Genomic DNA, 22,274 nt, shown 5'->3' with positions numbered 1-22,274 from the left:
AGACCATGTCCAAAGACTTTTGGTTAATACGGACAATGGTATAATCCAAGCGTTGAGTATTCAAAGACTTGATGATTTAAAGTCACTTAATTTACTAATAATTAAAGAAGAGTTATCTTGTTATTAATCACTTAGAACTAACATTAATTTAAAAGTGATAAGCAAGGGATGCTATAAGAAAAAAAAAAGATATGAGTAAGACTAGTGCTCTTGGGATGGAATTGGATTAAGAATAAAAGTTATATAGGTTATGAGAAGATGTGGGGTACACATTCGTTGAATTTTTTTTTTCTTTTCATGCATCGACAAACAGCTCGCCGGAGGGGGGGGGGGGGGGTGTTTGTCAGTGTTAGTATCAAGTATCATCTTTGACTAGTGGCCCATCAAAAGATAATTGCAAGTAACTTCTATTGGCAGTAACTGTGTATCAATAGTATGTGTGCATCAGCAACAACTTGGACAATCAACAATAGTCGAGTTACTGCTAACCTGTTAATCACAGCCAATTGCCCAATCATTAGAAATAACCAAGTTATTATAGAAGGTCTTTCATCTTAATATAGTTATCGCTAGTGTAATTTGAATAATTGTCGACGGTTTTAAGCTTATTTTTGGATTGGCTAACTCCTATTTACTCAGCGTCTCAAGTGAGATTAGAACCCACAACCTTTCAGTTGAAGGCCATATACCTTTGTCACTAAATCAAGCTAGTGGTTATGACGGTTTTAACCTTAAGTAACAAACTCTTTCACAAGAGATGTGAAGTTTCTACAATATGTTATGATGGTTCCCATCTGAATAAAGGTGGTCTTTGGTTTATTTTACATACGATTTCTTACACGTTTTAGAACATAATAGCATACACATGCTTGTTATGTCTATGAATATTACAATTAAAGATTTTAAAAGTAGGCAATTTGGATTTTAATAATCTAAACTATTTGTTATTGACCGATAATAATCTCATCTTAGTTTATTCTCACAAATTGTCCCAAATTTAAATAAGTTTGGCTCTCAATGGTCCCCCGTTAAAAAAAACCTAACATCGTTAAGTTTTTTTCCGAATTTCAAACCAATTTTTTAAGGGCTTTTGATCGGAAGGAGGATATGAGTCGATCGATGTAAAACTTAACTCGAAACGATACTCCAAAAACTTAATTTTTGTTAATTTGAAGTTAAAACACCCAACTGGAAGCACTAATCAAACCATATGGAGCATCGTTTCGAGTTAAGTTTTATGTCAATCGACTCGTATCCCCCTTCCGATCGAAAGCCCTAAAAAATCAATTTGAAATTCGAAAAAAAACTTAACGCCGTTAGGTTTTTTTAACGGAAGATCATTGAGAACCAACTTTTTTTAAATTTGGGACCACCGATGGAAATAAACTAAGTTGAGATTATTATCTACCATTAACATTCAATTGAGATTATTAAAATCCAATTTACCTTAAAAGTATCATTGAAATACTTAAATCCAATAATAAAAGTGTTGTGTACACAATTCAGGAAAAATTATTCAGAATATTCTAAACTATTAAACCTGCATAATATTGTATATATTTTTGGAACGAATAAAAAAACCTGCATAGAATCATCGCACAAATATGAACATTGGCATGCTTTATACCAACCCTTTGGTATCTACCTTATGTATATGTTTTTAATTGCTTAAAAGATTTTAATCGTACGATTGGTATATTTAGGAAAACAAATAAGTGGTCTCTGTAGGGATTAGTTTTGTGTGGTTAAAGTGTTAAACCAACCAACCCCACAAATCTTTGTGAAGTGAATAAAACAAAGCTACTCTTATTCTCTTCCACTAGATTCAATTCACCACGAGTGGTCAACATTTTTATACCCAAAACAGAAATAAACTAACTTGAATTTGCCAACTTGCTTGCTTGCTACAACAACCATTTTTCAACAGTAGTAAGAATATGTAATCCAAGAATTTCAAGTGCAAATTACTATTTCAAACAAAAAAAGAAAAGAAAAAAAAAACGATTTTATAACTCGTTTTAAAAAGCAAAATTTGTTGTATATATTGTAGTCTAAAATCCAAAATTAAACGGTTAAAAAATACTTGGTACTAGTATGCAATTGTAGATAAAGAAATTGAAATATGGATCATTCTCCGAATCATGAATCATTATAAACATATTTGTGGGTTACATACGATGATTTATTGGATTAGACAAATAATTCAGATCATGGAATTGAGTTTCGATCTTCCTTTGTATCGATGAAGAACCTTAGAGAAACTACTATAACCGTTTGTTCTCTTCTGTCCCTTTTCGACCGAGAGCCTAGCCAGGTAGAGCATTGGATTACTAAAAACCCGATTACATGAGCCCAAGTAATAACAAGCCCACTTGACTATAACCCAAGATAAAGCAAATAATAAATTCAAATGACATCTAGAATTAAATCGAGCTCGCATTTTCGCGTCACCTAACTCGTTTAATTTCTAGCATTATTATCTCGATTGACAAGTTAATCCAATACACTAAAAGTCTAAAATACATGTCGATAACACTAAAATTACCAACAAAACCCATCCATTAAGGCATACCCAATGGACGTTATATTTGGCTAAAGATAATTAATTAGATGAATACGGTATAAACACATGGATCAAGTCTTGCATACTTTCCAAAACAAGTATTTAGACCCTTCAATGTCTCGGATTACACGAAGTCAACTTCAAGATAATCCAAATAAAACACTAAACTTAAGAGAGCAAGAACACATACTTCTATGCATATTTGCTTGTGACTCTATCCTCCTATAAAAACCAATATTCTATGTATAACCTAAGGTATTTTTACATGAAATATTGCAACAGCAAATGCCAAATAATGCTTATAGCTATCATAAGCTAATTTTCCACTAACTGCAAATCACAACTTTATTCTAAAACCTTATGACATATCATAGTACCTTTATCAGATTACACTAAATATCCCCTATTATAACTTAACTAAAATCATAGTAATATTATACTATTATAATCATCAAGAAATAGCAATTAATTACATAAATCCATCATCGAAAATTTCAGTGACACAAACTTTATTTAGAAGAAGCATCATACGAGTTATTCGACATTACAATAATAAAAGAAACGACTCTTAGAATTTTTGACACCACATTCGATAACACAAACGACGACTTCTCTAGACTACCTTGTATACCAAAGTCTGGATTTATAACCAACATGTCCTTTTGATGTTCTCCTTTAGTAATTTGGCTTCACATTCAACCGGGAAGCTAGCTTCTGTCCCAAAGACTTGTCAGCCTGCAAAAACAATATATTATGTTATTATAAAAATTCTTTAAAACGAAAATTAAGTCAAACCGGTCAGTCAACTATTATAACTGAGGAAAGAAGGTCGAACCTGAGACCAGTATGAAATCCAAATCGAGCGGACCTCATGGGTGACACGCGGGTCAGACAGAGCACCAACAAGTCTGTTGATGAAACGTTCTTGCCTGTAAAAAAATTAAATTACAACCATGTTAGATGTTTATAAAATTAGATATATAATTTAAAGTAAACAGATAATATACCTGTCTGGTGCAAAGGATCTGTATCTCTCCCCTGGCTGCTTAAAGTTGTTTTCTTTCTCAATCACACGCTGCATCAATCCCAACACATTTAACATTTAATTTTACTTGATTATCAAAATTAAACTTTCAATAAAATTAAGCCATGTTTTTAAGAATAAGAAGATAAAACCGATAACCAACCTTATCACGCTTTCCTGACAACCTAACGGGAGGAATAGGGTACTGTTCAGCATGACGAGCAGGATCATATCTTGAAGGGAAGTAATCAATCTGCACAAGAAAGATGATAATAATAAGAAAACATATTATAATAACAATAATTAGCATTATCATTATTATTGTTTCAAAAAAGTATACCTCTTCATCTCTGTGCATGAAATTCATGAATCCATCATAGTGATTATTATGATGAGCACATTTAGGAGCATTGGCCGGAAGCTGCAAATAGTTCGGTCCAAGACGATGTCTCTGCGTGTCAGAGTACGAGAAGATACGGGTTTGAAGCAACTTATCATCAGAATAATAAATCCAGGGACGATAATTGCAGGGCAAAACACCAGTTGTTCATTCTCAGCAAAGAAGTTATCAATGTTCTTGTTCAAAACCAAACGGCCAACGGGCTGCAATGGCAAGATATCCTCAGGCCAGGTCTTGGTCACATCAAGTGGGTCAAAGTCAAACCTATCCTCATGATCAGGATCAATGGTCTGAATAAAAAGCATCCATTCAGGATAGTTTCCAGCAGCAATCGAGTCATAAAGATCTTGTGTCGCGTGGCTGTGATTAGCTCCACCAACTTTGATGGCTTCCTCTTCCAACAAACTTTTAACACCACATGTCGGTTTCCAGTGGAACTTCACGTAATATGCTTTCCCTGCTTTGTTAATCAAAGTGTAGGTGTTAACACCGGATCCTTCCATGTGTCAGTAATCTTGTGGCACACCAATGTCATCTTGAAGAAATGTGAACATGTGCAAACTTTCGGGATGGTGGGAGAAGAAATCCAAAACCCTCCAGTCTTCTTGAATGTGTGATTTAGGGTTTGGTTTCAGTGCATGAACCATGTCTGGAAATTTCATCCCGTCACGGATAAAGAACACCGGGAAATTGTTTCCCACCAAATCAAAGTTTCCCTACAAATGTAAATTATTAGTAAAGACCATATATGACAAAGCAATGTTTATCCATACATATATATACGCATATACAGATATATGTGTGTGTTACCTCTCGGGTATAGAACTTCACAGCAAAACCTCTAGGGTCTCTGAGGGTTTCAGGGCTACCACGTTCATGGATAACAGTAGAGAACCGAACGATAACGGGAGTTTGAACACCAGGGGCGCGAAGGAAATCAGCACACGTGAGGGCAGAAATGTCATGTGACTTCAAAAAAACCCTTTGCACTAGCACCTCTAGCATGAACAACACGTTCAGGGATACGTTCACGGTCAAAGTTAGCTAGCTTCTCCACCAAATGGTAATCTTCTAGAAGGATCGGGCCTGTTTAATGGGAAATATATTATGATTAGTGGAAACTTTATGCATTGTATACGATCAACATGGTAAATGTCAAGAAATAGTGTTTAATACCTCTGGTGCCGACTGTCAATGATGAGTTGTTGTTGTAAACGGGTGCACCAGAATTGGTGGTCCAAAATGGAGTATTGTAAGCACTTGAAGAACGGTACTGCATCAATCAAGAAAGTAATACCATGAGCCAACAGTTAAATCACAATAAAACAATGATACTGCAAATAACCCTATAAAGAAATGAAGAACCAATCCTATGTTGCACAGTTTAATGTATGCTAACAAATATAGCTAAAACATTGGATCTTCAACAAGTAATTTGAAGCTAAATTGAGTTAAACATGGATTCAGAGCTTTACTTCAACCATTTACAAAAGAATTGAAACTTCTTTTTGCATAATTACTGCCCAAGAGCTTTGAAATAATTAGCTAAAACTATATAATATGAGCTATACTTCAAACCATTTTTTACATAATTATTTCCAAGAGCTTTGAAATAATCAGCATAAACTATATATTATGAGCTTTACTTCAAACTTTTACAAAAGAATTCTAACTTTTATATCTACTATCAATAGCTTTGAAATAATTAGCTAAAAATCATATATTATGAGCTTTACTTCAAACCTTTTTTTTTTTTTTTTGCAAATTACTGCCAAGAGCATTGAAATAATCAGCTAAAAGCATACTTACAGCTAAAATCAAACATTTTCAAAAGAAATCAAACTTTTTATTTACATATTTACCACCAATAAGTCCTTAAACTTAAAACTAGAGCTCAATAATCAAAAAACCTAATCAGATTCACTCTAAATTTATAAAACTAAACTTTGAATCTAAAAAGCTTAACATGACTTCTAATTATGTGTATGTATCAACTTCGATCACTACAAAACCCTAAATAACATGAACTGAATCTCACAATTAAAGCAAAACTAATCCAATACAACAAAACCTCATCAAATACCTTCAATTGAATAATAAACATTCAAAATCAAGTAATCAGACATTAGATTCAATACTTATACATAGCCGATTGCACGATAACGATCATAAAACCTAACTGATCACATAATAATAATAATAATAATAATAATAATAATAATAATAATAATAATAATAATAATAATAATAATAATAATTAGAGTGTTGTTGTACCTTGTAAGGATCCATGGATGAATTTGCAGGTGGATGATGATAGGTTGGGGAGAAGAAGACTATTTTGCTCTTATCGTGTGCTGTGTGAGTTTTATATAAGAGGTTTGTGATTATTATTATTATTATTATTATTATTATTATTATTATTATTATTATTTACAACTATATTATTTTTGTCTTCAATTATCTTCTACTATTTTTTCGAGTGCTTAGATATTATTGGTGTTATAAAATACCACGAGAAAATGGAATATACCACTAATAGTTGGTCTCTTCGTAGTAATATCAGGTGTTTATCTTTTTTAAAATGATATATGTTATAACTTTTCTAGGTTAAGCAATAGGTAAAATTTACCAGGTGAGGTGTGATTGTTCGACAATCTTCAAATACAAGTCGATATGTGAAACATTTGTATGTCGGTGAAAATATGTAGAATATACGGGTTTGATTAGTTAAACTTTGCAAACATGATGGTTATTGAAGTTTGTGAGTTAACTTTTTCTAAAAGACATAAAAGGATCTTAATTCTTTGTTTACTCTAAATCGAAAACCAGGGCAAAGTCTTATATGAATCTAAGCTGCTATGCCAATGAGATTGTAATTTTAATATGATTGAGTCTTACGTATTGAGAAGTTAAAGCTATCATGAGTATACGTAGTTTGCATCCGACATTCAAGTATTTGACGGAATTTGATGATCCAAGTCTCGTTTCCGTTTATGATCTTATGAGAATACAAGTTACCACCTACTGGTTGGTATTTTGATTACCTAAAACTCAATTTTGAACTCATCCCAAAATAACATGAATATCAGATACCATCTACAAATTTAACAGTTCTATATGCTTAGCAACTCTATTTATTGTAAAAACTTCAAAGTATCCGCAATTACATTTTATGATTATTTCTTATATGATATATATAAGAATACAGGTGAACCCGTATGAGATAACTTTAGGCTAAACAATTGGTATCATTTATGTCAATGCATTTTTTTTATTTAATCTCATATGAGATCATATATATTAATTATTAACACTCATCCCGAATGTTTCAAGGTTTTTATCAACCTATATAAACAGCAATAAAAAACACATCACACATGTAAATATGTAATATGCATGTTAAAATAAAGGAAGACGATATTTTGCATGATATATACCGATATATATTTAAAAAAGAAAAGGATGCCAGGTTTCATGTTAAGGTGGGCCCTACAATTAACAATTATGTAGAGGTGAAAAAACTAAGGTGGAGGGGAGATGGGATAAAGCCATAAATAACATAAAATAAAATATTGTATTCTATGCCAGGTTTCATGCTTTTTGGGTTACGAACATGCCACCTCCATATGATGGATGATGCGGTATCCTGTTTTGATAAGGGGCTTTGAGAATCCATCGAAGACATAGTTGTATGTGGAGGCCCGTTCTTTGGTGATCTTCAGTGGCGACTTGCATCTTTACCGATGCGCTTGGGGGGTTTAGGCCTTCTTTCGGCTCATGATGTTGGAGTTTACGCTTTTGTAGCGTCGAGGGCTCAGTCTTGGAAGCTACAGAATCACATCTTAAGGAATAGCGGAGTTGTCGACCTGGACTCAGACTACATGCAGGCCCTGGAACGCAAAATGGCGCTCTCCCAGACTTTGACATTGGCGGTTTCTCTAATAAGGACACCGCCCCACCAAAGCCTTAAAAAACTTTGGCGAATGCCCTTTTTGGCAAAATCGCTCAGAGCCTAGAGAAGTTTTTGAATTGTCCCCCCGACAAAGGCGGTTATTGAATGCTTACAAGGTCCTCATGCCCAAGATTTTCTGACCGTTATCCCGATTGATGGCTTGGGCCAAAGCATGTCTGCGGTCGAGTATAGGGTCATTCTTAAGTACCGTTTGATGGTCCCAATGTACCCAGAAGACGAAACATGTCCGATATGCCGTAAGGCTTGCCTGGATAAATTCGGAGAGCATGCGGTTCATTGCAAGGAGATGCCTGGGTTCAAATACCGACATGATTGGGTGCGGGACATTCTTTGGGACATCTTAAGGCGAGCTGGGATATCAGCTAAAAATGAATCCCCCATAAACTTCCTTACAGAGTTACAGACCCCACGAAAAGGAGATCCACTCTACGACCGGCAGATTTGTCGTCTTTGGTTGGGCCGGGGGAAAACACGCCTGTGTTGACCTCACAGGGGTATCTCCTTTAGCTGGTTTGAGGGATAATGGGTGTGTAGCTGAGCAAACAATGAAAAGGGCTGAAACGAAAAAGGTGGAGAAATATGCTAAAGCCTGCGAAGAGAACCAACATGTTTTTGTCCCTCTGGCTTTTGATACCTTTGGCTCCTTAGCACCGGAAGCTATCCGTTTCCTAACCATGGTCCAATGGGTTGTGCATAGCAATGTGTCGACTCCAAAGGGGCAGGGGTATGTCTTTAGCAGGTTAGGGTTTGCAATTCAGAAAGGGGTGGCGGCGTAGCTTGTTGCCCGCCTACCTGCTATGTTGATGTAATATATATGTTTCTACCATGAAATGAAATTGTGTTACTCTTAAAAAAAATAAGTAATTGATTATTATACAAAAAAAAAGAATAATAACAAATTTACATCAAGTATCCCAAACTTTGCTTTAGTTTTCATCTTGACCCTCAAACTCTCCTCAAATCAACATCACAAAACTTTTTATGCCCTAATAACTACGTCATACTATATTTAATGTCAATTATTTGATACGAAAACTTAATGCACATTTATTATATTTATAAACAATCCTTTTTCGTATGATAAAATGTTGTGAACAATTTGTAACCGAAAGTTAAACAAATCATTCAAGAAAAGTATTGACTCATTATTTATATAATTTTCTACGTATTTAGAAATATATTTAATTAACTACACTATTAGTCTAATATTGTTATCAACTATAAAAATATAAGAAAGTGTATTAGAACAAACAATATAAGAAAGTGATATAATTAGTAACTTGATTTATGATTAATTCAGCTGTCATATTTGTTTTGATCTAACGATTATGACCTTGATTTTAATTCAAAGATAACTTACCGTAAACGCTATATGCGTGTTGAAAAGTCTATTACAAAACCAAGACAACCCTAAATCTGAACATCACATGACAAATACTTAATTGTTTAATGTTTTTGACATCAATAAATATATGATTTATGTTCATGCTCTTTAATCTATCTTTTTTCATAAAATGATTTCTTTAGGGTTTATATTTAACTTAGTTATAACTTAAGGTACCTTTTCAAAACTTATAAATTAATTGGCACACCAAGCTACTCTACCTTATCCTTAATTTTGGATTTTATTAAAATTAAAAAAGAACCACTCGTGTCAAGTTGATGACATGGACCTATTACAACCAGACACGTGTTAATAGAGCTTTGAAACGTGTGCTCATCAACTCCATCTACTTGGTGTGAACACAGATTGGGTATGAAGATGCTTTCTGATAAGGTTTTTCTTTTAGTTGGAAATTAGCCACAAAAAGTAATATTTTTATTTCAATTTTTGGGTTTTGTATATATTGACAACAACTTCAATTTTGTTTTTATTTGTTAATTTTACATATTAAAAATACTAAAAACCACTAAAATAAATATTCTCAAACCTAAACCTTTGAAATACTGTAGTCTTAACTAATAATTTTGGAGGTTAGTTTTTTTTTCTTTATTTGTAACTTGTTGTCCACCATTTCGAACACACACTTTCATGTTGTATACAAATTAAGCAAATTTATGTCAATATTGTAATTTGCAAGACGAAAATAAACAGGTTCTGGGTATTTCTAAATGCGGTTAATAGGTTGACATAACTAACATGTCTAATAAAAGGATGTTGTATGGTATGGATATAAGTGTCGACCTCTCAAAACATTTAGAATTTAATTTAGGAAAAATAATTTATAAGTTTAACTTGTTATTGTTAAGCCATTTTCCCATTTACAAAATTTTTTATAATCAGTCAACATGTTCATCGCCCATTTAACCTGTATATTTGATAATAACTTGTCAACTAGTTGGACTTGCCAATCCGTTTGACTACGTTAGGCAAACATGCTATATTGGTCATGTTTAGGTTGTATGGCTTTCAGGGGGTTCGAGTTGGGCTTAATGTCTTTTACATGAATAAATATATGATTCAGGTTCAAGGTAATACTAATCACTTTAATTTGTCAACCAACATAGTTGTCATCCTAGATACATAGTAGGCTAATAGCTAAACTTATCATAGTGTTTTTCTAATTGCTTTTTTGAACATATGTTTTAAATATTAATAATTGTCATTAAAAGTATTAGTAGGGTCATCTTATTTGTCTGATTGTAAAATCAACTAACACAAAGGGCATATTATAAGATAGTGAAAGAAATAATAATTTAATTAAATAATTTGTTAGTACTTTTAGTTATCTAAAGAGTTATCACATATAATAATTTAATTAAAGTTGAAACATGTTATTACCTGGTTTTGAAATGATAATGGGCTTTATCCTTGATCAGATCTTAATAAAGACAAAATGGGGCTAAAGCATTTGGGCCATTTGTTTGGCCCAATACAACCCCAAAAATCATATCAGTTTTAGATTAAATTATCAAAAAGAAATGGAAATTAATTTTTTTTTTGCAAAGAGCTATTTCGTACCATATGATAGGAATTGACCATGGTTTAGTCAATGCGTCAAAATGTCCGGTTGATTCTCATGAAGCAGATTGATGAACATGAAGCCCCCACCCTCGGGCCTCGCCGCGGTTGTCATGCCAAGTGGGCCAATAACTTGTTTGAGACTATGGATCATCTCTCACATTTGGCCCATTGGGCCATGAGGTCATATTACTATTGGGCTTTTCACTTCGAATAACATTCAGAAGCCCACACAAACATACATACACACACTTATACAACAAGCCCACACAAACAAAGCTTATACATGCCAAATTACACCCATGGGCCAAGCCCAAGCCTATCTATTTTCTCATAAGGCCCGGCCCATCCCAACTAAACAAAAAATATATCAACAGAAGCATCAAATAGATAGCAAAAAAAAAATTACATTACATTCATAGGAAAAGTAACTTAAACATAAGTTTATACTTTCTCTTTACAGACCCGAACCTGAAACACAGTAACTCGCGCAATTAGACGTGCACTTATTCTAAGTTTCAGGTTCCATAAGTAAAATAAAACATTACAGAACGAAAGGAAGGACGAAAACATCAACAAAGTTTGTGTAACGTAACAAACTTATAGACGGACCTTCTTGTATACCAACATGATCATCAATATAACTTGATCGGGCCCGACCTGTAACATACTTATGTTCAATAATTGGGACGCACATTGAGTCGTGACGCTATCTTCTGGCCCAAAGACTGGTCAGCCTGCAACCCAAAATGTACCAAATCAACACAAATGATTGAGTTTTAGAAAACGGGCTGACGGTATTTTGACCCGTGTAAAACATTACAAACCTGGGTCCAGTATGAGATCCAAATGCTGCGGAGCTCGTGGGTGACCCGTGGGTCGGACAACATCTTAACCATTCTGACAATGAACCTGTCTTGCCTGTACAAAGAACATGAATAGTTTTAGGAAATTGATGAAGTCTTAGGAATATTTTTAATAAAACAAACTGACGTAAAACGCGTACCTAGCTGGATCCCATGATCTGTACCTATCTCCCGGCTGCTTGAAATCGTTAAATTTCGGGATCACAGTCTGCATTCACAAAAAAAAATAAAAAAAAAAACATTCAGTTACTTCTGTGATTGTTACTATTAACATGCCTATGATACAAGAAACTAACCCTGTCACGCGTTCCAGTCACTTTAGCAGGGTTGATCGGGTACTGCTGAGCGTGTTGAACACGATCATACCTCGAAGGGAAGTAATCAACCTGAAAAAAAAAAGAACATTATTAATAAAAGAACCGAAAATTAAGGTAATAACTAATATGTTATAAATAAAATAAAGAACACACCTCCTCATCTCTATGCATAAAATTCATATTCCCATCATAATGATTATTATGATGAGCACACTTAGGTGCATTAACAGGAAGCTGCAAATAGTTTGGTCCAAGACGGTGCCTTTGAGTGTCCGAGTAAGCAAAAATCCGCCCTTGAAGCATCTTATCATCCGAGTAATAAATCCCTGGGACAACAAGTCCCGGGTTGAACGCCAACTGCTCATTCTCAGCAAAGAAGTTATCAATATTCTTGTTCAAAACCATCCGTCCAACGGGCTGCAACGGTATAACATCCTCCGGCCACGTCATGGTCCCATCAAGCGGGTCAAAGTCAAGCCTGTCTTCGTGATCCGGGTCAATCACTTGAAGATACAACTTCCATTCAGGGAAGTTACCGGCTTGGATCGAGTCATAAAGATCTTGAGTCGCGTGACTGTGATTCGCACCACCAATCTTGACCGCTTCATCGTCCATTAAGCATTTAACTCCACAAGTTGGTTTCCATGTGAACTTCACATAGTGCATTTTGCCTTCTTTGTTGACTAAAGTCAAAGTGTTGACACTTGACCCTTCCATGTGTCGGTAATCGGTTGGGATACCGACGTCATCGAGCCAGAATGTCATGGTGTTCAAGCTTTCCGGATGGTGTGACAAGAAGTCAAGAATCCTCCAGTCTTCTTGGATGTGTGACTTCGGGTTTGGTTTAAACGCGTGGATCACATCAGGGAACGCCATTGCGTCGCGTGTGAAAAACACGGGGAAGTTGTTTCCCACAATGTCAAAGTTACCCTATAAGTTAAACACAAATTAATATACCATTATACCACACTATTTAACAACAAACTATGCATTCATTTTTATTTTATTTTCGTTACCTCTCGGGTGTAAAACTTTGTTGCGAACCCTCTGGGGTCTCTAATGGTTTCGGGGCTTCCACGCTCATGGATAACAGTCGAAAACCGAACAATGGTGGGAGTCTGAACTCCTGGAGCTCGGAGGAAATCAGCACAAGTGAGATGAGTGATGTCATGTGTGACCTCGAAGAACCCCTTAGCACTTGCACCCCTTGCGTGAACTATACGTTCGGGGATCCTTTCACGTGTGAAATTAGCAAGTTTTTCGATCAAATGGTAGTCTTCAAGCAGAATTGGACCTAAATTTACAAAAACATGAAGAATTTTTAAATTATTACAAAAACATATAATTACAAGTTGTTGATTTTTCATAGTTCGTGTTATTAGACACCTAGGTGTACCATCCAAACATCGGCTTACATCTGTATGACTATAAGGCCTATACGACTCGTATATTTTATAAAAATTATTATTTAAATTATCAAAATAATTTGCAACTTTTATAATTATATGTTTAATTAAACTACACAACCGAGCGACTTTTTCTTATAATTTCTTATAGTTTTCTTTTCTAGCATCGGGATGACGTGCAAACAAGATTTAGCGTGTGAACTATATGAAGTGATTAGAAAAGGAAAAGACGCGGTGGTAAATTTGTAATTACTTTGAATAGAACAATTACCCTACGACAAAATACATGTAGGGCAACTAGCGTAATTATTATGACTTTACTTTACTTTGTTGTAATAATTACTAGAAATAACGAAATTGCCATAACATTTACTTTTTCTCACGTAAAAGTTATTTGTAATTGATTTATAAATTTATTGATCCAAATATATCTTTTATATATACTATTCTTTTAACTCAAATTAACGTTGATCATGCATTTATATATAAATCAGCTCAACATAACGGATCATATAGGATCAAACCGAACTATTGTAATTTTTACCTCGATTTCCAACGGTCAATGATGCAGTGTTGTTGTAAACTGGTAGACCGGCGTTTGTTGTCCAGAACGGGGAGTTGTAAGCACTTGACGGGCGTTGCTGCAGCAAGTCAAACAATTAAAAATAGATCAGCAAAGGTGACGGGTGAGTACGTACGTACTGTTCACTATTCCACATATAATAATAATAATAATAATAATAATAGTGTTATGATCCGCAGTATTTACATCAGGGTGTGGGAGGATGAGTTTCGCGTCCTGCACAACCGGACGAAACAGCTAAATCAATTTCACTTATTTTAATTATTATGTATACAAATTTTTACCTATATAAATATATGCACACACACATATATGTGACTGTGTGTGTAGACCGACAAATTATTATGTAACTATAGAGATCTAATAGTACTTGGCAAAACTATACTAAGTTTTAGTTAATTATGACCAGGTAAATTGAAAAGTTACAATTAATATTTTATTGATTTTAAGAATTTATATAAATACTTGTAATTATTGTTTATTATGTAAATAATGGGTATGTAACAACAAAATCATCGTACATCTACCACTAGCGTTGGATCTAAAAGAAAAGTTGAAAGATAACGCGGATTAAAAAGCTTATTTTCAGACTAAGATTTATACTTTGTCAAGAAAATTGAAAGATAGCGCGGACTACCATTCAACCATGGCTAGAAACGTCCCGATCTATCACCATATACATAGTATCATTTAATATGTACCCATGATTTGTATTGTTTTCAAGGTTTTCTATATACCTAAATCATTATTCTAGGTTTGATGGTACTAGAAAACGAAACCTCACAAAAGTTCTGGACTTCTGGTCCACATCTTGCATTTATATGCAAAAAGACCATCCAATCTAGGACTTGTTTGTTTTAAGGTTTGGATTCTTGAAAAAAAAAGATTATTTGTTTAAAGTTTTAGATCTATAAGTTATGTATTAAACACAAGAAAGACGAGTGGATTTAAGGTAATGCTTATAAATAAAATTGAAAATTAGTATCAACTTTTAAAAAAACATCAACTCTTTTTATTCCCCAACAATTAGTCATGGATATTATTTTGTGGATTTAGGTGATGGCAACTCACGAACTGACTGTCTATTATAATCATTAAATCAAAAGACATATAATTATGATTTAATAAACACTCAATGTCTTTGTGACTACCTGTTAAGATAACGACATGTTTTTAATCAAACAAGCTTTATGTTTAATCACGTGATGTTGTCTACCATTATAAGAATACTAAAATATTCATTTTTCTAATAAAAAAATAGTAGAAATTTATTTAATTAATTAAATATATATTCACCAATATGGGTACGTATTTGTTTATTCACACTAAGGGGGTGTTTGGTAGAGGGATTTGATTGGGGAGAAATGGAATTAGAAATATTTCTTTTGTTTGTTTTCCACTTTTCATTTCTATTTCTCTTTCTATTTCTCTAAAACTAGAGAATTCTATTTCTCTTTAAAACAAAGAGAAATCCATTTCTCAGCAGCCTCCTCATAGCATGTCACCCCCTCGTCTCCGGCCACCACCTCGTCTCCGGCCACCACCCCGTCTCCGGCCGCCACCTCGTCTCCAAGTCTGCAACCGCCACCTCGTCTCCAAGTCTGCAACCACCACCCCGTCTCCGCCGTTCGCAGTGGTGAACACAGAGATGGTAACCGGTTGTAGGTTGCAGGTGGTACGGGTGAACGGAGATTAGGGTTTCAAGTGGTGGTTCGTGGTAGGTTAGGGTTTTCAGATGGTCGGGTGATTGTGGTCGCAGGTGGGTGACAGTGGTGGTGGAAATCGGCGGTGGTTGCAGGTGGCTTCTGATTATCATCATCATCATCATCGCCACCACAACCACCACCACAAAATCTCCAAAGAGGTAGTGATGACAGATCTGAGCCTCCTTTTTCTATATCTTATGTTCCAAAAATTTGAATCTTTTTAATTTCTTGTGTACTGTGGTTGAAGAAGGGGGTTTGGTGGCGGCAGCCGGTGGTGGTGGGCTGTGGTTGAAGAAAGGGCTGTGGTGGTGGTGCTGGTGGTGTGGGGCTGTCTGGTGGTGGTGGTGGGGCTGTGGTGGTGGTGCTGGTGGTGGTGGGGCTGCGGTGGTGAGTGGTGTCAGGTTGGGTGGAGGTGGGGTTGGGTATGGTAGAGTTTTCTGTTTATTTTCTCGTGTACCAAACAAGAGAAATGATTCTCATTCTCCATACCAATTCTCTTTCTCTACAATTCCATTTCCATTTCTATTTTCTCTCCATTTCCATTCTCTGTACCAAACACCCCCTAAGATTTACTCGAATTTCTTCATATTTATACAAATACTAAATATATTCATATAAGACAAGTTGTGTCATCTAAAGCAAGACACGTATCGTGATAGTTCAAGACACAACCAAGACAAATCAAGCCCATGCGTCTTTAACTTTGGATCTTAGCTAGCTCACTCAAGTCACCTTGATCTATCGCTTTTAAGCGGTGTTAGCCTTGATCATGATCAAATACAACCATTTTGTTCTGATGAACATGTATAAACTCAACCCATGATTCGATAATTGTTCATACAATTAATATCCATGAGATCTAACACTCATTAGTTCGATATAAAAAGACACGTATGATCCAACACAAAAGTGTGTCTCGTGTTGCATGCAATATGATCATGGTGATCGATAGGCAATCTTCATAAGAGAAAGTTTTATGTAAACGTTTTTACGTTTACAGAAAATTTATTTCATAGAAATAAATTAAAGCCAAAATAAAAGTAAAGTTGTAGTATTTAATCATTCCAAGTATTGTCATTGTATGCATGAAAGAGTTGTACAATAGCAAGATTATTATCATAGAGTTGTACCTTGTAGGGATCCATGATATTGGTGAGATCAAAGAAAAGAAAGTAGAGAGAAGCTTTCCGCTTGGATCACCTTGTCAATCAAAACCTAATGCTTGCTACTATTTATAAGGAAAATATCTTATGTGCTACTTCAAAAATATAATAAAATAAAATAATAATGACTTTTGTAATGTTATTTGGAAAATTATGGAAGTGCATTATTGTAAGTGATTATCTACTCAAAAATTCAACTTTATAAGAGCATCCATATCCATAGTAGTCTCTCAGTATATTTGTGAGTGAGAGTTGTACATTATAGAAGTTGGTTTTGAGTAAAGGAGAAGAAAAGTGTTACCGTTCATCGTTATATTTGGAAATACGTTATTCACCCTCATTATTTGTTTAATATTGTTTGAAAGTGGCTGTGAATTGAGGAGAAAAAAAAGTAATAATAAAGGTATAAAAAAATATTAATGAATTTAAAAATAGAAAATATAGTGATTTTTAATGTAGTTATAGAAATGAGGATTATGAGATATATTATGAATGCTCTAAGTTATGTAAACTAATTTAATTCATTATGGATGTGTCTTTTAGGGTTATGATAAGGATAGAGGTTTTTTAAGAAGCCTATGAATAGATACGAGCTTTAGATCCAGGCATTTGATGCTTGGATTTAAATCATGTATTATATTGTGTTAACTGTTTATTTTTATTAAATTTTTAGTTGGAACAATGGTACTTTAAGCATGATTTTGTATTTAAGGTTGTTGAACGCTATTGGTGCTTATTGGGACCAGCTATAAGCTTATATCAATGTCTTGGGATGATCAGGATTAACACACACACATTTCATAACTTAAACGAGTGAAAAGAAATAAACTTTCTGTCACTGGAAGCCTTCACACTACCGAGGAAGTCTAGATCATGGCACAAATAATTTGTCCTTCGATCTACGCGAGGAAGGCTTCGCGATACGCGAAGAGTCTTAAAAATGGCAAAATTAACCCAATCGAGTTATTTCTCTGGGATTTACATTTATCATAATTATTTGATTTGAGTTCATCAACATTTAGAATTAAGTTCTTATCGTCATTGAAATGCTTACCATTAATCATTGATAAGTGATAGGTTTTATATTAACTGGTAGTTAGGTAAACTGTATTCAGTTGTGTGAATTCGTCGGATTAGGTTATGTGAATCATCGCAACCAAATTATAGTGTCTAGTAATTATTTATCAATCTTAATTACCAAGTCATGTCTATGTATTGCACCAACTGATACGAGTTATGATCGGTTCGATTATTGCATAACCTGAACTTGTAGTGTTGTTCACTTTCTCAAATCGTTTTATAACCAAATGTAATAATGTTTTCATTAAATAAATCAATTTATAATCTGCTTGACAGTTCCATCTTATATTATATAATTAGTAAATAATTAATTGTAGGATCATTTTTCACTGATTTTGTGTGGATTCGACATCTTACTTTTCCTGGCTAGAGAAGGAAGAAGAAGAAGAAGAGGGCGATGAGGATGAGAAAAAAGAAGAAGAACAAGAATGAAAAGTTGGCATTAATAAAAGATGAAAAAACAAATGAAGGATCAAAGGAATTCACATATGGGAAAATATATTAATTAAAACCAAAATTTTACAAGTAGACAAAAGCATGTACTTCCCGAAAGGATAACCAACAAACATGCATGCCTCTGCCAGTGGTTTGAAGCATATCATAAACAACCAAAAGTTCGTAAATGAGTGTAAGCAAATGTCTTGAAGTATCTTTGTGGGAAAAAAGATTAAGCAAATGTGTAGCAGTCAAAACATAATCACCCAAGAAATTAATAGGCAACTTGAGTTAAAACATAAGAGCCTTAGCGATTTTAAAAACAAGATACTTGTGTTTTCGTTACACCACATTATTTTTTTGAGCGACAACAGGACAGATGGTTTAATGAATAACTCCCTCACGTCGAAAATATTCGCTGGGTAAATCCCCGAACCCAGTTTATTAGCATTATTAAACCACATACACTTTACCTTAAGATTGAGTTTTTATCATATTAGTGAACCTTTAAAGTATCACAAAAGTGTTGCCTTTAATGATTAAAAAACGTGTCCAAATTGCTTTACTATAGTCATCAATAACGGTAATAAAATACTAGGAACCATCATACGTATTAACTCGATAAGCTCCCCTTGTATCAACATGGACAAGATCAAACAATTACGAACCTGTTGTACTACTACATTAATGCAAAACACAGACAATTGGGAAATAATAAAAGGGCATAAAGGTCTTTTAAGTATTTTGTTAACAGAATAGTAATGTCTAACTAACGTCCAGACGAAAAATGGAGGGTATTGTAGACGTGAGGGGATCACGTGAGCTTTTTTTCAAACCAACATTGCAACATATATCTTTTCACCGTAGGGGGGCGAAAGCAGCACTTAACTCTTACTGTTATTACCACTACCACCGCTATCACTATCACTGCCACTAACGCTACCACCATTGCCACTATTACTGCTATTGTTGTTGCTACTATTATTATTATTATGGTCATTTGAAACCTTTTGTCTTTTAGCTAGGGGTGGTAAAAACATTTAAGATGTCGTTTAGTTGAAAGACTCATGTTCATACAAGCAGAGCAAAGGAGCGCATGTGTTGCATACTTTTAATTAGAAAAGTGAAAGTACATGTGCAATCTGGGTGTACCGTATGAAGGATCTAGTTATTCTTTCTGCTATAGTAGACTTTCATCAAAATATGGTTTAGTTTTTGGTAAAAAGACCAACTTCATTTGTGTCTTCTTCTCTATTTATAGTAATGATACAAATGTCTCTTTTCAGATATCTTTTTAACGGTAGAGGATATTACATGTAAACTTATTTTTTCAGGACAATGTCCAAGGTCGACTCCTCGACCGTTGTGAGACCGTACCTCTTGTCTGGAACCGGATGGAATCCGTAATGATACAAATGGTCCCGAAAGAGTAGGATACTGTAACGGCAGAGAATATTACGTGTAAACCATGTGGTGATAATGTAGTCTTACCCAACCTATCAATGGGTGTTAGCCTGTTAGGTATTTCGTTATTTATAGTCTTATATGATTAAACATTACCTCTTGAGATGCTCGTTACCTAAAACGTACAAGATCTTAACCTAAGAAAACTAGTTAAGTCATCAAATACTCGGCTACATTTATAATAATTACATAGTTCTAACATCAATTTTCTAACGATTTGAACATATTATTTATTACAATTTTTAAAAGTTTTGTAATATATTAACTTAATGAAGCTGTTGCATCAAATACCGAATGTGTTGCCCGTTAGGTTTGTTTGTTATATAGCTTATGACTGGACTGAATTAGTTAAATGATACATGGTGTGTCTGGTTTTATTGATGATATAGTGATGACTTTTAATTGTACTTATCAAACTAATTATAATACCTATGACATTTTATGATTTATGAAGTTTGGAATCAGTCAACCGATCATATACCGATTAAAGTATTAAATCGACAGAACCAGTGGCGGACCCAGGATTTTTTGTCAATGGGGTCCCAGTTTTTTCGATTTACAAAATTTTCGGGTCGGTCGTTATTCGGGTCGGGTCGAGGCGAGGAACATGATAAAACACGGAAATATGGTGTCATTGGAAACGAGTAAGCAGAAAGAATCTAGATTAGAAACTAGATAAAACATAGACTTTTAATTCATTTTTATTCATACCCGGAAAACATAAACGTAAGTTATATATATATAATCTTACATACATGACCAAACATGAAAAACTAACTCTAACATAAATAAATGATTAATTATAATACAAATAATCAAGATAAATAATAAAAGCATATGCAAAACTCACTTTGTCATTATATATGTTGCATGGTGATAATGGCTATATGGGAGAAACTAACGAAATACACAAATACACTAACTAAATAACTAATATTGACTAGTATATAAAAACACAACAAAATTAGAGTATGGTAAGGCTTGAACCTGCAACCTCTTAGAGGGAAAACAACAGATTTTCCACTACACCCGTTTAGTTTTAATAGTATGGGTTCCAAGTATTAATTTTTATGGGGTCGTTACAAAATTTAATATACCGCCTCTAATTAATTTTTAAAAAACATTGGTGTCTCGGGACCCCGGTCAAATGTATGTGGGTCCGCCCCTGGACAGAACAGTTAACCGGTTTAATGTGTTTGGTATATTTTGTCATATCACAGTGAACAGTACGTGGTGTATAGTCATTTTCTTCTGTGTTTGTATTGGATTTATAGGCAACTTGCATGGTAGAAGGGATGTACAAGGACCGAATCGGACTAGACGAGAGCATGTCCGTGTTCGTCCAGTAAGAAACTGAGTTTGTTCGTGTCTGTTTGTTTTCGTCCGTTAATATGACAAACGGATACTAATGGACAAAACGAACATATGAACATTAATAGACAACAGACACTAATGGACAAACATAAACGGTTAAATATTAATTCCAAACATAAATCCAAACAACTTCACCAACAAATTTGGAATTACACCATATAATAATAATATCCAAATATACTTAACACTTAACACTTAACACTTAACTTACAATATTGGACAGATCTAAACACTTACAATACTCGACGGACGTTACCGGGCGGACATTACTGGACGTAATCGGACTAACGTTACCGTACGTCCACGGACACCATCAAATGGATTTGGCCCTTGTCCGTGTTCGTCCGTTAAGCTTACCGAACAAAATATTTGTGTCCATGTCCAGTTCGTTTATTAAATGGACGAAGATAAACGAACTTCTTGCCGAACAGACGACCGGTTTTCCGGACGTCCGGTTCGCTTACAGCCCTAGGTAGAATACTTGTTTGATTCATTTATCTTCTTATGTTTGCAAGAGTCTCTTTAATAATAGATAACAAATTTTAAGTTGAAGACGAAAAATAATTTGTTTTTTTTTAAAATGGTTTTTTATTAGGTTTAAACAATTAAAATTTTGATTTGGGTTGTGAAATTGTTTTATATATAAAATGAGTTTAAATGAATTGAGTAATTTGACTTAAATTTTAATAATATATATAATTTATTTAAAAAAGTTCAAGGCTTGCGCTTAATATATTCGCACTTTATTGAGGTGGTAAGGTAGTAATGGTGTACAAATATTTAGTCGTTCAAACCAAAAAAAAAATATAGGGCTGGAAACAGAAACAATTATGATTCTATTTGTATCATATAAAATGTATATTCTTGTAAAAAACGTAAAACTGAAAAATAATTTTGAACTCGTATTTAGATATTTACTAGCTATAGATAATAATAACAAATGGGACTCTTAAATTAA

The 22,274-nt window shown here is 34.2% G+C and overlaps 1 protein-coding gene and 1 pseudogene across 3 annotated transcripts; both read right to left on the bottom strand.

Annotated features, from left to right (window-relative positions):
- Window positions 1-3,045: 3,045 nt before the first annotated feature.
- LOC143598308 (catalase-like) lies at window positions 3,046-6,405 on the bottom strand (annotated as a pseudogene). Its single transcript, XR_013147090.1, has 8 exons — window positions 6,262-6,405; window positions 5,164-5,260; window positions 4,798-5,073; window positions 3,928-4,703; window positions 3,751-3,840; window positions 3,571-3,638; window positions 3,399-3,492; window positions 3,046-3,298 (listed from the first exon to the last, which is right to left on the bottom strand). The product of XR_013147090.1 is annotated as a catalase-like (transcript).
- Window positions 6,406-11,288: 4,883 nt separating this feature from the next.
- Window positions 11,289-17,129, bottom strand: LOC143598307 (catalase-like). Of its 2 annotated transcripts, XM_077076552.1 has the most exons (9): window positions 16,931-17,010; window positions 14,281-14,310; window positions 14,056-14,152; window positions 13,122-13,399; window positions 12,259-13,035; window positions 12,085-12,174; window positions 11,929-11,996; window positions 11,750-11,843; window positions 11,289-11,659 (listed from the first exon to the last, which is right to left on the bottom strand). In XM_077076552.1, exons 1-9 carry the CDS (start codon window positions 16,943-16,945, stop codon window positions 11,600-11,602), a joined length of 1,509 nt encoding a protein of 502 aa, XP_076932667.1. In that variant the 5' UTR covers window positions 16,946-17,010; the 3' UTR covers window positions 11,289-11,599. The 2 variants fall into 2 exon arrangements, with proteins under 2 accessions (XP_076932667.1, XP_076932668.1); XM_077076553.1 differs by lacking the exon at window positions 14,281-14,310 and having other exon boundaries at window positions 16,931-17,129.
- Window positions 17,130-22,274: the final 5,145 nt, after the last annotated feature.

Source organism: Bidens hawaiensis, unplaced genomic scaffold, assembly GCF_021521415.1.
Source record: "Bidens hawaiensis isolate Kalapana, Puna unplaced genomic scaffold, B.hawaiensis_p1.1 tig00049933_1, whole genome shotgun sequence".
Classification (NCBI taxonomy): domain Eukaryota; kingdom Viridiplantae; phylum Streptophyta; class Magnoliopsida; order Asterales; family Asteraceae; genus Bidens; species Bidens hawaiensis.
This window is presented reverse-complemented; position numbering and strand designations above follow the sequence as displayed.

Excerpts from the sequence above, each read along its gene's own strand:
- LOC143598307 (XM_077076552.1), bottom strand. Across the intron at positions 13,400-14,055 it reads ATTGACCGTTGGAAATCGAG|GTCCAATTCTGCTTGAAGAC; the intron begins GTAAAAATTACA and ends TTGTAAATTTAG. Across the intron at positions 13,036-13,121 it reads CAAAGTTTTACACCCGAGAG|GGTAACTTTGACATTGTGGG; the intron begins GTAACGAAAATA and ends TTTAACTTATAG.